At 39.0% G+C, this 13604-nt stretch overlaps 1 protein-coding gene across 7 annotated transcripts in view; it reads right to left on the bottom strand.

Annotated features, from left to right (window-relative positions):
• The window catches only part of NFATC2 (nuclear factor of activated T cells 2), a 226649-nt gene that overhangs the window by 91693 nt on the left and 121352 nt on the right, over positions 1–13604 (bottom strand). For all 7 annotated transcript variants that reach the window (XM_069072423.1, XM_069072422.1, XM_069072417.1 and 4 more), the window contains exon 7: positions 25–80. In XM_069072423.1, the coding sequence (XP_068928524.1) occupies positions 25–80 (56 nt within the window). The remainder of the gene's footprint in view (positions 1–24; positions 81–13604) is intronic.

Here is a 13604-nt window from a genome sequence, read left to right on the forward strand (position 1 = left end):
AAATATTGTCATTCACACACTTACAGGCTGGCTCTTATCTTTATCCACTGTGGCTTCCATCTCCCAAATTTGTTGCCCATCTGGAGAAAAAAATCAATATTGACAGGTTTGAAGACATTATTAGAAAGTTAAGGCTTACATAATAATTTAGTATCACTGTTCTGAAAGTAGTGTTCTCATGTGATCATTATCAATAGAAACACCAGCTGTAGAAGTTTCTATACCCCAGAGAGGATAGGATGATTTGATTTTAGCTTTTTTGCATTGTCAAAAAATACAGAGAGATCAAGTGAAATGTTTTAACTTCACAATGTGAAACCAATGATTTAAATATTTCCTAAATCTCAGGGTACGTATCTGTTTTGGGACATGAGACACATCAGAATAGAATCTGAATGGCTTTTAAATTTCAATTAAAGTACGATCTCTACAAAGTCACACATTTTTATGATGTTTTATAATTTACAAAGTACACTGACAGCGCGTTTTGTAACTTGCTCTTCAAAACAACTCTATGAATCAGGGAAAACTATCTTTTGGAGAGAAGCGGCCTGAGTCTCAAAAAGATGGAAATGACTATCCCACAGTCACAACTGTTTAATGATGAAGGTGGGACTTGGACCCACATCTCTTATCTATAAGTCAATGGTTTCCACTGAAGACGAACAACATTTATTCCACTCACAAACAAAATATAAGGACAAATAAGGCATCCCACTAGCAAAGAATAGATTTTCCTTGCCCAGTACCTCTAATATCCACTTAGAAATATAAGTTGGTTGTCTTCTGGGTGGAATTAGGTTGCAGCTACACCACTAAATACAAGGAAGCTTTTCTGCCTAATTTCAAGATGCCTACTGAGTCTCCAGAGTCTGAGAGGGTAAGTGTAGACCAACCCTCAAGGCACAGGAAAAAACAAACCATCCCTAGGTGAACAGGAAATATGAAACAAGTGTTAGCTGCATTCTGCTTTGGGGCCCCATCAGAAACTAAAGTTATTAACATGAGAGCAGCAAAAGGCAGTAGTCTTGGTATGTGATATAACTGGAGGCCATAGTTAATAGTTTGTGTCAAATGCTTATGTTGGAGGTAAATGATTAAAGAGTCACAGGTAAAGTAGCTTTGAAGGCTCCTCAGGGTCTGAACTGCAAAGATCTGAAGCTCTTCCTTTCTCCTCTTCTATCCCTTTTTTCCAGGTTTATTAAAGGAACATTTCAAAAACAGTGTGGCATGATAAATAGAGAGCAAGCCACAGAGTCAAAAACACATGAGTTCAGGTCCCACCTCTGACACATATTGACTGTGTGACCCAAAATAAGTCACTTAGCCTATCAGTGTCCCCAGCCAACTCTTTTAAGTTTATAAATTGCAGAACAGGTGCCAATCTAAACTGGTAGAGGGGGTTTTCTCACCTGGGCATTCCTTATACTAATGAAATCACACATGCAGTCTCATTAAATGAATATATGGGAAAGTTCTCTATTAAAGCTATATTTCTGGTGCTTTATCATGTCATGGATGTTACTCTGAATTCTATGCCAACAGAACCCAAACACTGGCAGGTTCTACTAATCTGGAAAGGATCCAGTATAGGCATTGATGACTGACTTCCTATTGTCTAAAGACCAGGCTAAGTACAGAGAAAGTGAATTATTTTTCTTTCTCTCCTGATGGCTATTACAATGTTTGGCTTACAGTAGGAATTGGCACAGTAGATAGAATTCTGGGCCTGGAGTCAGGAATTTTCATTTTCCTGAGTTCAAATCTAGCCTCAGAGACTTACTCACTATATGACCCTGGGCAAGTCTCTTAACCCTGTTTTACTCAGTTTCTTCATCTATAAAATGAGCCAGAGAAGGAAATGGCAAAACACTTCAGGATGTTTGCCAAGAAAACTCCAAATGGGGTCACAAAGAGTCAGACACGATTGAAAAAATGACTGAACAAAGAACTTAATAAATGTTTGTTGAATAGGTGAATCCTTAAACAGTAAATGACAATACAATCATCTCAAATTTCCTACATGTCTGTCCTCCCTCAATTCCACAACAGAACCCTTCTCAATAAACACCTACTTTTGAGTTTGTGTGTGGAGCCATGAGCTCATAAACAGCCAGGAATCTGAGAAGCTTTCCGTATCAGGCCAAACGGTCCTATGTAGTAAACTTAGATTTGCTGTTGATATGGCATTTCATAAATGGAACCAATTTACCCAGTGAAGAGGAAGAATGCACAAGGATCTTCTATATATCTCAGGGGCAAACATACTTTAGTAAGTTTCAAACTGACAGTGATGAGAAATGAGGGTCCATTCTGCTATACATCCTGTAATGTATTCTAAATGACTTGACTTCGAACCTTCTTATAGAAACTATTGAGAAGCAATGCAGAGTAGTGGATAGAGGACCAACCTTCAAGATAGGAAAATCTGGATACAAATTATGCCTCTGATACATACTAGTTATATAACCATTTAATCTCTCAGTGCCCCCAGGAAACTCTATAATACTATAAATTATAGACAAATTGTCTATCTGCATCAGTGGAGGGAAAGGAAATAAACATTTATTAAGTGCCTACTGGTTCCAGGAACTGTGTTAAGCATTTTACAAATATTATCTCATTTGATCCTCACAACAACCCTGAGAGGGAGGTACTATTATTACCCCCATTTTATACTTGAGGAAAATGAGGCAAAGTTAAATGACTTGCCCAGGGCCACACAGCTAGTAAGTATGTGAATCTGGATTTGAATTCAGATCTTCCTGACTCCAGAGCCAGTTCTCTACCTATTCTGCCACCTAGCTGTCTCCAGAGAGAATTTTCACCCTCGCAGTTCCGTGCAAAGATGAAATCACGAGTATGGACTAATTCCCCCATACACATATGCACAGGGTCAAACTAGCAAAGTTATCGAAACTGGAAGCACTGGCTAAATGAACTGGCAAAATGAGCTAGTTTACTGGCTAAATGAACATTCAGTAGCCTGATTATAGGATAGAAGGGCGTTCTCTACCTTTTCTCTCTCTTTTATGGAAAGTCTTGGAAGCTTCTTAGTCTCCAAATAGGGGTGTGTGGTGTGGTGTGGTGTGTGTGTGTATGTGTGTGTGTGTGTGTGTGTGTGTGTGTGTGTGTAGTTTTTAAAGTCCTGCTCAGATGTCTCATGATACGGCAATGACCTTGGGTTCTTGAAGTCAGTGGCAATGGAATATAAGGTCTGATGGATTCCACCAAGAGGGGAAAGTATCAAATAAGATTCTCGTAAGAGACTACATGTCTTTTGTCTCAAGACAAGTCTAGCTAAAATAGGACAGGCTTGTTAGAAGGATGGCCATCTAGTGATGAATTTTTTGGCCACAGCAGTTCATAAAAGCCATCTATTAATGGGTGAAGCTTGTTCTCAGGGTTAATGGAGTATTCACAGTAATGAAATTACAGATCTTGTGAAGTAACAAAGTAAGAAAGGAGATGAACCCACCATTTTTGGCTCCTAATATTCTTTCCTGGATATCCTGAATTTAGGAAATCTCTAGACCCCAAGTGCTATAAAGCACAAGACATATTATGGTTACTGCAAAACCTTGTCACGGGACTTGGGAATGCGAATGAATAAGACATGCCCTTCATTTAGCTAGGGCAGCTTCTCCAGAGTAGTCATTCCTATCTTTAAAGGTCCATAAATTTAGCATGTGTAAGCTGGGGATGGCATGTGCTTGGATTTGAACATAAGTAACATTCTGTGGCTGGATCAAATTTCATACTAAATATAAAATTAAATTATGTAGATCTGACTGATGAGAGCCATCTTGAGAAATTATCCTTCCTCATTTCCAGCCAGCTCCCTGGACTAATCTTAACACCTCTGAAGCTCATGGAAAGTTGCCTATTTTCTCCTGTTCCATTTCTAAGCTTGTTGTATTTCTCAATCAGGCCTTGCTTAAAGCAAGAGAAAGGTAATTAGGTGTTTTAGTTTCAAAGGCTTCTATTTCACCTCCTGCTAAGACTATGGACCACAGCCAAGTACACAAACAGATAAGAATTGTGTAAACAAATAGCCTTATTAAGTCCATTCATTAGATGACAGAATCATAAAAAAATAAAACATTTGAATAGGCAATTATTTTAAAAGAATAAATTAATGGATAAATGTAAATCCCACATCTAAGTTGCTAGGCATAGAATAGAAGCCCTGGTTTGGCAGTAATTGATATGAAAAAGAATCGGGAGACTGTAAGACTATAAGCCTTAGAATGAGCCAACAATGCTATAATCAGCTTTAAAACTCACAAACAAAACCTGACTCAGTCCCATGCTGTACTAGAAGAAGCCTAATGCTCAGATCATGTGCCACCTTCAGAAGCTGTGGCTGCCATGAAGCCTGCCATGATTTCCTTGTTAGCACTTTCTCTCGCTTCAATTTACCTGGCATTTACTGATCAGTTTCCATTATGTAACCCCCTACTGGAATCATTAAGTGCCTTGAGAGAAGCTCCTAACTTTGAATCTCCCACATCTACCAAAATGCTTCACATGTGGGAAATACTTAATATGTACTATTGAACTAAATTGAAAAGAAGTCCTGATTTTTCCATCCTCTGAATTGGGTAGACCATAACTGAAATATTGTGCTTTCTTCTAAGCACCACATTTGACAAGGGTCAAAGACAAAGTACAGAATTATTCAGGGAAAAGTAGTACGGTGAAGGGGGTGGAAATTCAGGGAGGGACATGGTTGCTGCCTTTAAATATTTGCAGGACAATTACATAAAAGATGGAGAAGACCTATGAGCAACATGGCACTCCAGATTGTAGTATGACCAATGGGTGGAATGTATATGGAAGCAATATAAGAAATAAGTTTTTAGCAGTAAAAATATTCAGCAACAGAGTGGGTTGCCTGTAATGAGTCCTGTCATCAGAGGTTTGTGAGCAAAAATTGAATGACTACTTATTACAGATTCTATATAAAAAATTGCTGAACTATGTGGGAGGGCAGACTGTCAAAGGTGCCAAATTCACATCCTAGGGCCACAAATGACATTCAAAATTCCCAAGTGGGGCCCAAATTAAATTAAAAAGCAATTGGGAAATGTTTAACAAAATAAATAAAAAACAATACCCGATAGACAATGTTCATTTGGGGGTTGGTAGGTCAATATAGGGCCAGCTGGGATTATTTCTGTTTGAGTTTGACCTCACTGGACTAGATAACCAGTAAGGCCCAATCCAAATCTAAGAACTAGAAAGCCACATTGGCAGGTATTTAAGGGAGTTGACAGTTCATGACTGTAGGTGGGTTGAGCCTCATCAGCCAAAGCCAAGTTACCTCCACTCCATGATGTGCCACCAAAAAAACTCTATTCAACTAGGTTCCCCTCAATGTCAGAACTGCTGTTGACATTCAGCATCACCTTATTTTCACCTTTGCTCCCCAGGAATTACCACTTGCCTGTGATCAAGGATACAATTTATTTCCCTTACTCCTTAAAAGCATGTGTTTTGGTCAAGGGGGTCAAGCTTCTCTGAAAAACTGACAGAGGACTCAAATGCCTATGCAGCAAGAGCAGGAACAGGAGCAGGCAGTAATTAGATTTTGCAATGCTTCTGCTGGATTTACCAGTTAGCCCTAACATCCCAAAGGACCAGTCAGGGTTGTGAATGAACAGAGGGGATTCCAGGACTTTAATAAGGAGCATTTACTTTGGCCCCTTCATTGAGTGGCTACAGGTTAGACCTAGTCCCCTATAAACACACTCACTTTAAAAGATTCAGTCCTAATGAAAACAGCTTTTCTTCCTTCCAAGCCTCTCATCCTCCCTACCCCCTCTGAAAGGCATTGGGCTCTGGCCAGAGAAAACAAGTGCCTCTAAAGGTTGGAAAGCAGTAGTCACTTCAGGGACCTCTTCGTAGCCGGTTGCTGCAGCAAGGAAATCGCAAGCTAACTTTTGCAAGCTGCTTGAGGCCAGCCAATGGATTTTAAGAACGTTGAGGGGAAGAGGGTTGGTTAGAAGGAAGGAGAACTGAACCACCCATAATGCATATTAAGGAGAAGTTGCCATTTATGCCAATATTCTCTGCCGTCTTTACTTTCTGTAGATCTTCTTTCTCCTGCCCCCAACACTGAAGCTTCTTCTAAGGCATCCACACTCTCCATCTGCATCATCCAAGCTATCCTAATACATTCCTTTCTTCTCTGTTCCTCTTAACTGCTCTCCCTGCCACAAAGACTGTTGAGGAGGAAATGACCTCTCATCAAAATACGTATGTCAATGTGCGTACTGACCACCCATTCAGTAAGTGGCATCATGTGTTCCCAAGTTCTAGGGGTTGGAAGTCATTACTCTTTCCCTAGTCAAACACACACATATACATATATACACATATAACAAACATACATATACCCACATATATTGTGTGTATATGTGTATGTACACATATACATATATTATAACATGTATATATAGATACATGTGTGGGTGTATGTATACATACTTGGGACAGCTAGGTGGCACAGTGGATAGAGCTCAAGACTTGGAGTCAGGAACTCGTCTTCCTGGGTTCAAATCTGTCCTAAGACACTTACTTCGTGACCCTGGGCAAGTCACTTAATCCTATTTGCCTAAGTTTCTTCATCTGTAAAATAAGCTGGAGAAGGAAATGGCAAACTACTCCAATATGAACAACAACAACAAAAAAATATATATATATATATACTTGAGTGTGCATATGTATGCTTATTTTATGTTTATGTGTGTATGTATATATAATTTTTTTTTTCAGAAAAAGTCTGGTACCTAGGTACAGAGGTGTCAAAAACAGAGCAGACTAACCACATGAGTACCACAACACTCTTGATTGAAGCCCAACACAGACTAAAAATGTAATTTGGGAAATATTTAACAAAATAAATAAAAATACAATCAAATGCAATTTTAAAATACAATAAACCTAGATAATGTTGATAAGTGGTTTCCTAAGTCAACATGTAGCCCATAGGGATCTTCATGTGTTGTTTGGTAGCCCCTGGTTCTGTCTGGGTTTGATACTGATGCCATAGTGGATAGAGAAGTGGCTCCAGGGTCAGGAAGTTCTCAGTTCATATGTATGTGTGTCTACATCTATATCTACATATACATGTATGGTTATATATGCATCTACATATATACATACATACATGTGTGTGTTACAGAGAAGGTACTGACCTACTGGTAGAGGGAGTGTCCTCATCTAGGAATTCCCTACAACAAAGAAATCCCAGGTCCATCCTGTCTCTATCCCTATAGACTTCCACCCTTTGAGAACTGGGAATACGGTTGATGCAGGTCACATTCCAGCCTCTCCAGACTTCACAAATTGCTCAAAAATGTCTGAAAAAACCATCACTTAATGACCAACTAAGTGTTGATTACTGTAGTGGTCTTTAGCTACACTGGCTAGCTGGTTCAGACAGCAGGCCTACCCTTTTCCATCACTGGGTAAAAAACCTTTTCAGCTTCATCCTGGGATGCTCCAGGCATGTGAATTCCACTGTATCATCTTGGAAAACCCAGAATCATTTCTATGCTACGATGAGGCAATGGAAGCTGGACTAGGCTATGATGGCTATGGGTATAAAGTTACTTTGATTCATTATTTAATGATAATGTGTAAAATTAAATTATCTTTAACTATATGTATAGATGTAAAGGATTTGTGATTCCATCAGCACAAGTAACTCCTGGTAAAAGAACTCACTCCACCAATGCAGATCATAGACCACTTATGACTTAGTAAGCAAGTCTAGGAAGCTTCCTGAAATACTTTGAGTTTAATTGACTTGTCAAGCAACCCAAAGTTAAGTGTCAGAGGCAATATTTGATTCCAGAACTTCCTCAATCCAAATTCAATATTATCTCCACTATGCCAGACTACCTCTATATAAATGCATATATATTTATACATACATATTTATGAAGAACTTTTAAACAGATAAAGAAACTGAGGCAGACAGTAGTAAAGTGACTTATGTAGAATAATTCAGCTAGTAAATATCTGAGGCTAGATTTGAACTCTGTTCTTCCTGAATCTAGAACCAGCATTCCATTTACTGTGCCACCTGGCTACTTTGCATCTCTAAAACTGGGCACAGTGCCTTGGCCTAGGTAGGTAGGTAATAAATGTTTGTTGAATTCTTTCTGTGTGAACCTCAAATTACTTCTCTACAATGTTGTTAAAATATCAGTTTAACCTGGACAGAAATTCAAAGATGATGAGGTGTTTGTCCATTACCCATAAAACCCAGCAGACAGAGACTCCAAAATGTCACCATGGAGACTCAAGGATCCCATTATGAGCCCTTAAATAAATCTCATGCACAGAGCTATAGCTGACCTGAAACATTGCCATCTGACCCATCCCCAGCAATAACAAATGGACTCAAAGTCAGTCAATCACCACAGACATCACAAAATATCAAACTGTGTTTGAAGGCTAGAGACATGGGGCCCTTTGAATGGGGAAGAAGGAGACTTCCCTGGCTCAAAAAAATAAAATAACTACTTCATAGCTTTCCTATGGAGGCTGATCCTAGAAGAATAGCCTGCTGCCTGGTACAAGGCAACATTTTCTTCCAAATACTCATAACCAACCTGACTTCTGCTCTTTGAACACCCAAATTCTATTAAACGCAAACACTCTGCAGCTCAGGCATAACCTTATGCTTAAATACCAGGGAGTGGGTTCCATCAGCTGCAGAAACCACTAGACTTTCTGGGCTGCCAACATCCAATACTAATTTTATTCCATCAGTGTTTACTTCTTTTTTAACCCCTCACTATAAATGTCTCAGGAGTTCTCTGACAGTTGAGGCCAAGAGTAAATGCTATTCAAATTTTAAAAAACTGAATCAGTGAAAGGAAAAAATTGTGTGTGTGTGTGTGTGTGTCTGTGTGTGTGTGTGTGTGTGTGTAAGCTAGCTTGTATATAATCCCCCAAGAAAATGCTATAAAGAACCCACTTCTGGGCCCTCACTAGGGGCAAGGAGATGAAAGCAATCTGTCCTCTGCCCTTTTCTGTCTTTATTTTACAGGCTAAAATGCCAAGTGTCCCATCACTGCTAATCAGGTCCTTTTTTGGATGGAAATTTAGAGTGTTTGGGGTTTTTTAATCAAGTAAGATGTCAGAATTTTGATCTCTCCTATGGAGCTGAGCAGGGGGCCCTTTTTTTGTCTTAAAAAAAATAAAAAACACCAAAAACTTATTGTAATTAGATATGAATGTATGCTCTTGGGGAGGGAGGCAGCTGTGGTATAATGGGAAGTTCCCTGGTTTGGGTAGTCAGAAGGGCTAGATCTATAAAATCCCAGTTCTACTGCCATTATAATTGCTGTATGGCCCCAGGTAAGTCATTTAACTCTCTAAGCCACCATTCCCTCAATGACAAAATAGGGATAATAATATACCCAACCCAATAAAACCTGACCTATCTCACAAGATTATTCTAAGGATCAAATGAGATATTATGCATAATGTACTTTTTACACCTTAAAGAAATCAATGCAAATCAATTAAGAAGCACTTATTAAGCACCTACTGTATGCCAGGCATGGTGGGATATAATGACAAAATTAACCAGTCCCTGCTCTCAATGAATTTATATTATACCGGGGAAAACAAACAAAAAAAAATGTCAAGTATTTTTATTACTGAATCATGAGCTGAAAAATCTGGATTAGTATCAGGTCATCTTCTTCTATCTTTTAAAAAATCCTTTCCCGTTAAATACTACAAAAACGACTAGTGACTCCTCCCACCCCTCAGAAATGCACGCCATGAAAGAAGATGAGACTAATTTAAGGTCTGGCCACAATTACAGCTTGCTTAATATTCTGTTTGCAAATAAAGGAAAGTTCTAATGGAAAATGAAACCAGAAAACAACTTTCTCAATTTCAGGCAACATGTAAAATTCACTAACTGGATAAATAAATTCCCTGTGTCTCTCATGGATGGGCCATGAGATTGCCACACCTCGTCACAGGCTGATCTTCCCTTCTCATGATAATGTGCATTGAAGTCTTGTTTCGATCCAGCTGGACCAAATGTCCTGTGAGCCATCCAATTCTTGAGATTCTGTGACTCTACAATCCATTTCAACCCCTTCCATCCCTCTCATTCTCTTTCAGAGCTGACGTTCCTCCTGCACTCCCCACATTGTTCAAAAGGTTTCAAAAGGGTTTAATGAAAAGAAAACACAAATCAAGTCTTTGGAATAGAAGCAACCCCAAACATGTCCAATAGTTGAATTCCTAATAAAGACTGGTGATGAGTAAGCCTTTGGGACAGGGGCGAGGAGGAGAAATTCATTCCCATTAAACTTACTAAAGGAAAAATGGAAATTTTTATCATCTGTAAAATTAAGCATTAACACCCCCCACATACACACACATATATACACACCACACTGAAACCACCCACATGCACATGTGATTTTCAACACTTCTGGTACTGCCTTGGCCGACTATAATTTATAGCCCCTGCTGCTGACTCAGAGGTGAAAACCCTACATATGAATGTGTCTGCCTAGTTAGGAAAGTTTCAATTCCTAATCCTCTTTAAACTCTTGAGGTGGTGGCCAGGGTTTGGTGGCAATGTCCAAGAAGGAGCTTTAAAAAAAAAGCTTCCTATTATTATGGAGTTTTGAGACTCTTTGACATGCATACATTAGTCTGGATCTACTGCCCAGTGATGAGATCTCTCTCTCCCTATACAGTTTTTGAAAAATGTCCACCAGGCTGCCACTTCAGCTGGGCCCATTTCTTTTCTGAATAGACATTCTCAATTTTTTTTTGTTTCTTTTAAATTTCTAAAGCTATCTGCAACCTCATCTAATCATTGAGCATTCCCCTCTCAGCAAACACCAGCATGCACAATCCTAAATTTAACAGTTTCCTTTCTACAACTCATAGGCTCCCAAAGAGCACATGACAGTCAGCATATGATGGGATTGTCTCAGAGAGGAACCCCTGTGGCCTCACTCTCATTACCTCCTGGCATGCTACAATGATGGGTCTAGACTGGGTACACAACTCCAGGAGATATATTCTGACATTTAAAAGCCAGCATTTATTTAAGCTAGGTGGTGCAGTGGATAGAATACCAGCCCTGGAGTCAGAAAGACTCATCTTTTTAAGTTCAAATCTGGCCTCAGACACTGACTACCTGTGTGACCCTGTGCAAGTCACTTAACCCTGTTTGCCTCAGTTTACTCATCTGTAAAATGAGCTGAAAAAGGAAATGGCAAACCAATCTAGTATCTTCGTCAAGAAAACTTCAAAAGGGGTCATGAAGAATCAGACATGACTAAATGACTAAACAACAACAAATTTGTGAAAGAACTATTTCAGACAATGGAGCAAATTTCCTTTCCCTCTCCTGATTTCCCTATCAGTACTTTACAAACCCTGTCCCCCAAAAATTTCTTTGCACTTATTTAGTTTATATTTTTTATTTATTTATTTGTGTACAAGTTGTTTCCTCCAGCAGAATATAAGCTCCTTGAGGGAAAAATTTGTTCTTTTTTTTTTAGAGGGGGTAAGGCAAGGCAATTGGGATTAAGTGAGTTGTCCGAGGTCACACATTTAGTTGTGTCAAGTGTCTGAGGCTGGATTTGAACTCAGGTCCTCCTGATTTCAGGTTCAGTGCTCTATTCACTGCACCACCTAGCTGCCCCTCATTCTTATTTTATCATTGTAACCCCAGCATCTAGTGCTCAGCTGGCTCTTAAACAACTGCTTAATTTAACTGAATTGAACCCCATGCCTTGGTGAACAAATACACCATTATTTACAATGGCTATTAAGAATATCCCTTAGCTAATAATGGGTATTAGTGATACCCATTATTTCATGGTGAAATCTACTGCCCAAACTTGAACCTTAATATAATGAGGAAAGGAACATATTGGAGCATTGTGGGTGGAGGAAAAAGGAAGACTTTTACAAAATTCTTCTTGGCCAAGGGGGACAAAGTTTAAACTTTTGCTCCTGAATTTTTTGTTCCTTCCTAGATGAGAAGAAAAAAATCAGATTCATTAGTCATTCAATCTAAATACTGTTTGTATGTCCAGTACTATACTAGGTATGTACAGGAAATACAGGAGAATTTTTTTTTTAAGAATCTACTAACTAGCTTTAGAGAGATGACTAGCATATATAGAATCATTTTGAGAACAAGACAAGGTAATAAAGGGTTAAAAGGTAAAGTTGCACAGAAATTCCAAGAATACGGAAATCAACATGTGCTAGGATAGTTTGGAAAGCTTTTGGAAGAAAGTGGGACTGGAGGTGGGACTTGAAAGAGGGACAAGATTTGGAAGAATAAAGATAGGTTGAGGAAACATATTTAGGCAGGGGCATGTATGTGAATAAGTACAAAGTAAAAAATAAAGGAGGTTTCTGAGATCAAAAATGTCTCCTCCCTGCCCCCCTCAAAAAAAAAACCGACTGAAGGAAAAAAAGGTTTGTGGGAACTGACCTGTGGAGGGTCTAGAAAGCCGTGCTGGAAAGCTTAGACTTAATGTGATAGGTATTCAGAAGCTCATCATTCCATATAATTATTTGGTAAGGTTGAAATTTTGAAATTTAAATTTTCAAATTTCAGCTGAAATTTTATCAGCTTTATTGGATCATAAATGTAAGGTGGGAAAAGGAGAGTAAGATCACAGGGTCACAGACTTTTTACCTATGACTTTACCGTCATGGACTTTACTGATCAACCACCTCATTTTATAAATGAGGAAACTGAGGACCAAAGAAATTAAGTTATCTGTTCATGGTCACCTAAGCTATAAATGGCTGAGTCAGAATTGGAACCTAGATCCTCTGAATCCAGTCTAGTACTCTTTATACCACATAACAATGCTTCCTCGTGAATAAGGGGGAATGGAAAGCATAAATAAGCTATCCAATAGCTTACTTACACACAGCAAAGTACAACCTAAGACTAAACTTGGAACTTTAAGCTGAATTTCAAGTTTTTAAACATCTCTACTACCACAACCAAGTCAGGACTTCCCTAAAAACAGAACTTGGTGACTAAAGGAATACCTAATGGCTTCTTATCAGAGAAGCCCCTGCCAGAAAGCAGTTATCTAAGGGGTATGGGACTGGGGCTTTGAGCCACTGCTTGTAAATAGATCTTGACTGATTTTGAGCAAGTGTTGCCTGCTCATTGAAATAAGCTGGTATTTCTTTATAGGCTACATCCCCCAGACTAATACCATTGATCTGGCATTTCTCCATAGGCCTGCCAAGAACTTAATAGGCCCAATGAGACTGAATGCCCTTCTACTGCTCTGGGCTAAGATTAAATAGAGGGTTTTGGTCTCTAGAGCAGATGTTCTGACAGACTTCCCCAGTGCTAACTTAACATGGAAAATTAAGCCAACATGCAAAAAGGCCCTTCCAAGCCTTACTCATAGGAGAAAAGAGATGAGCCAAATTCTCTGGGCAAATGGCTTAGTTCTGAAGCAAGTACTCTTTAAGCAATGACCGTAATGCTGAACTTGTCTTACCAGTGTTTAGTTTTAACTTTATTACTGGGCTAACTCAACAGGATGATCAGTCAG

Source organism: Petaurus breviceps, unplaced genomic scaffold (genome assembly GCF_028583685.1).
Source record: "Petaurus breviceps papuanus isolate PSGF00001 unplaced genomic scaffold, PetGlider_PUasm1.0 90847, whole genome shotgun sequence".
NCBI lineage: Eukaryota > Metazoa > Chordata > Mammalia > Diprotodontia > Petauridae > Petaurus > Petaurus breviceps.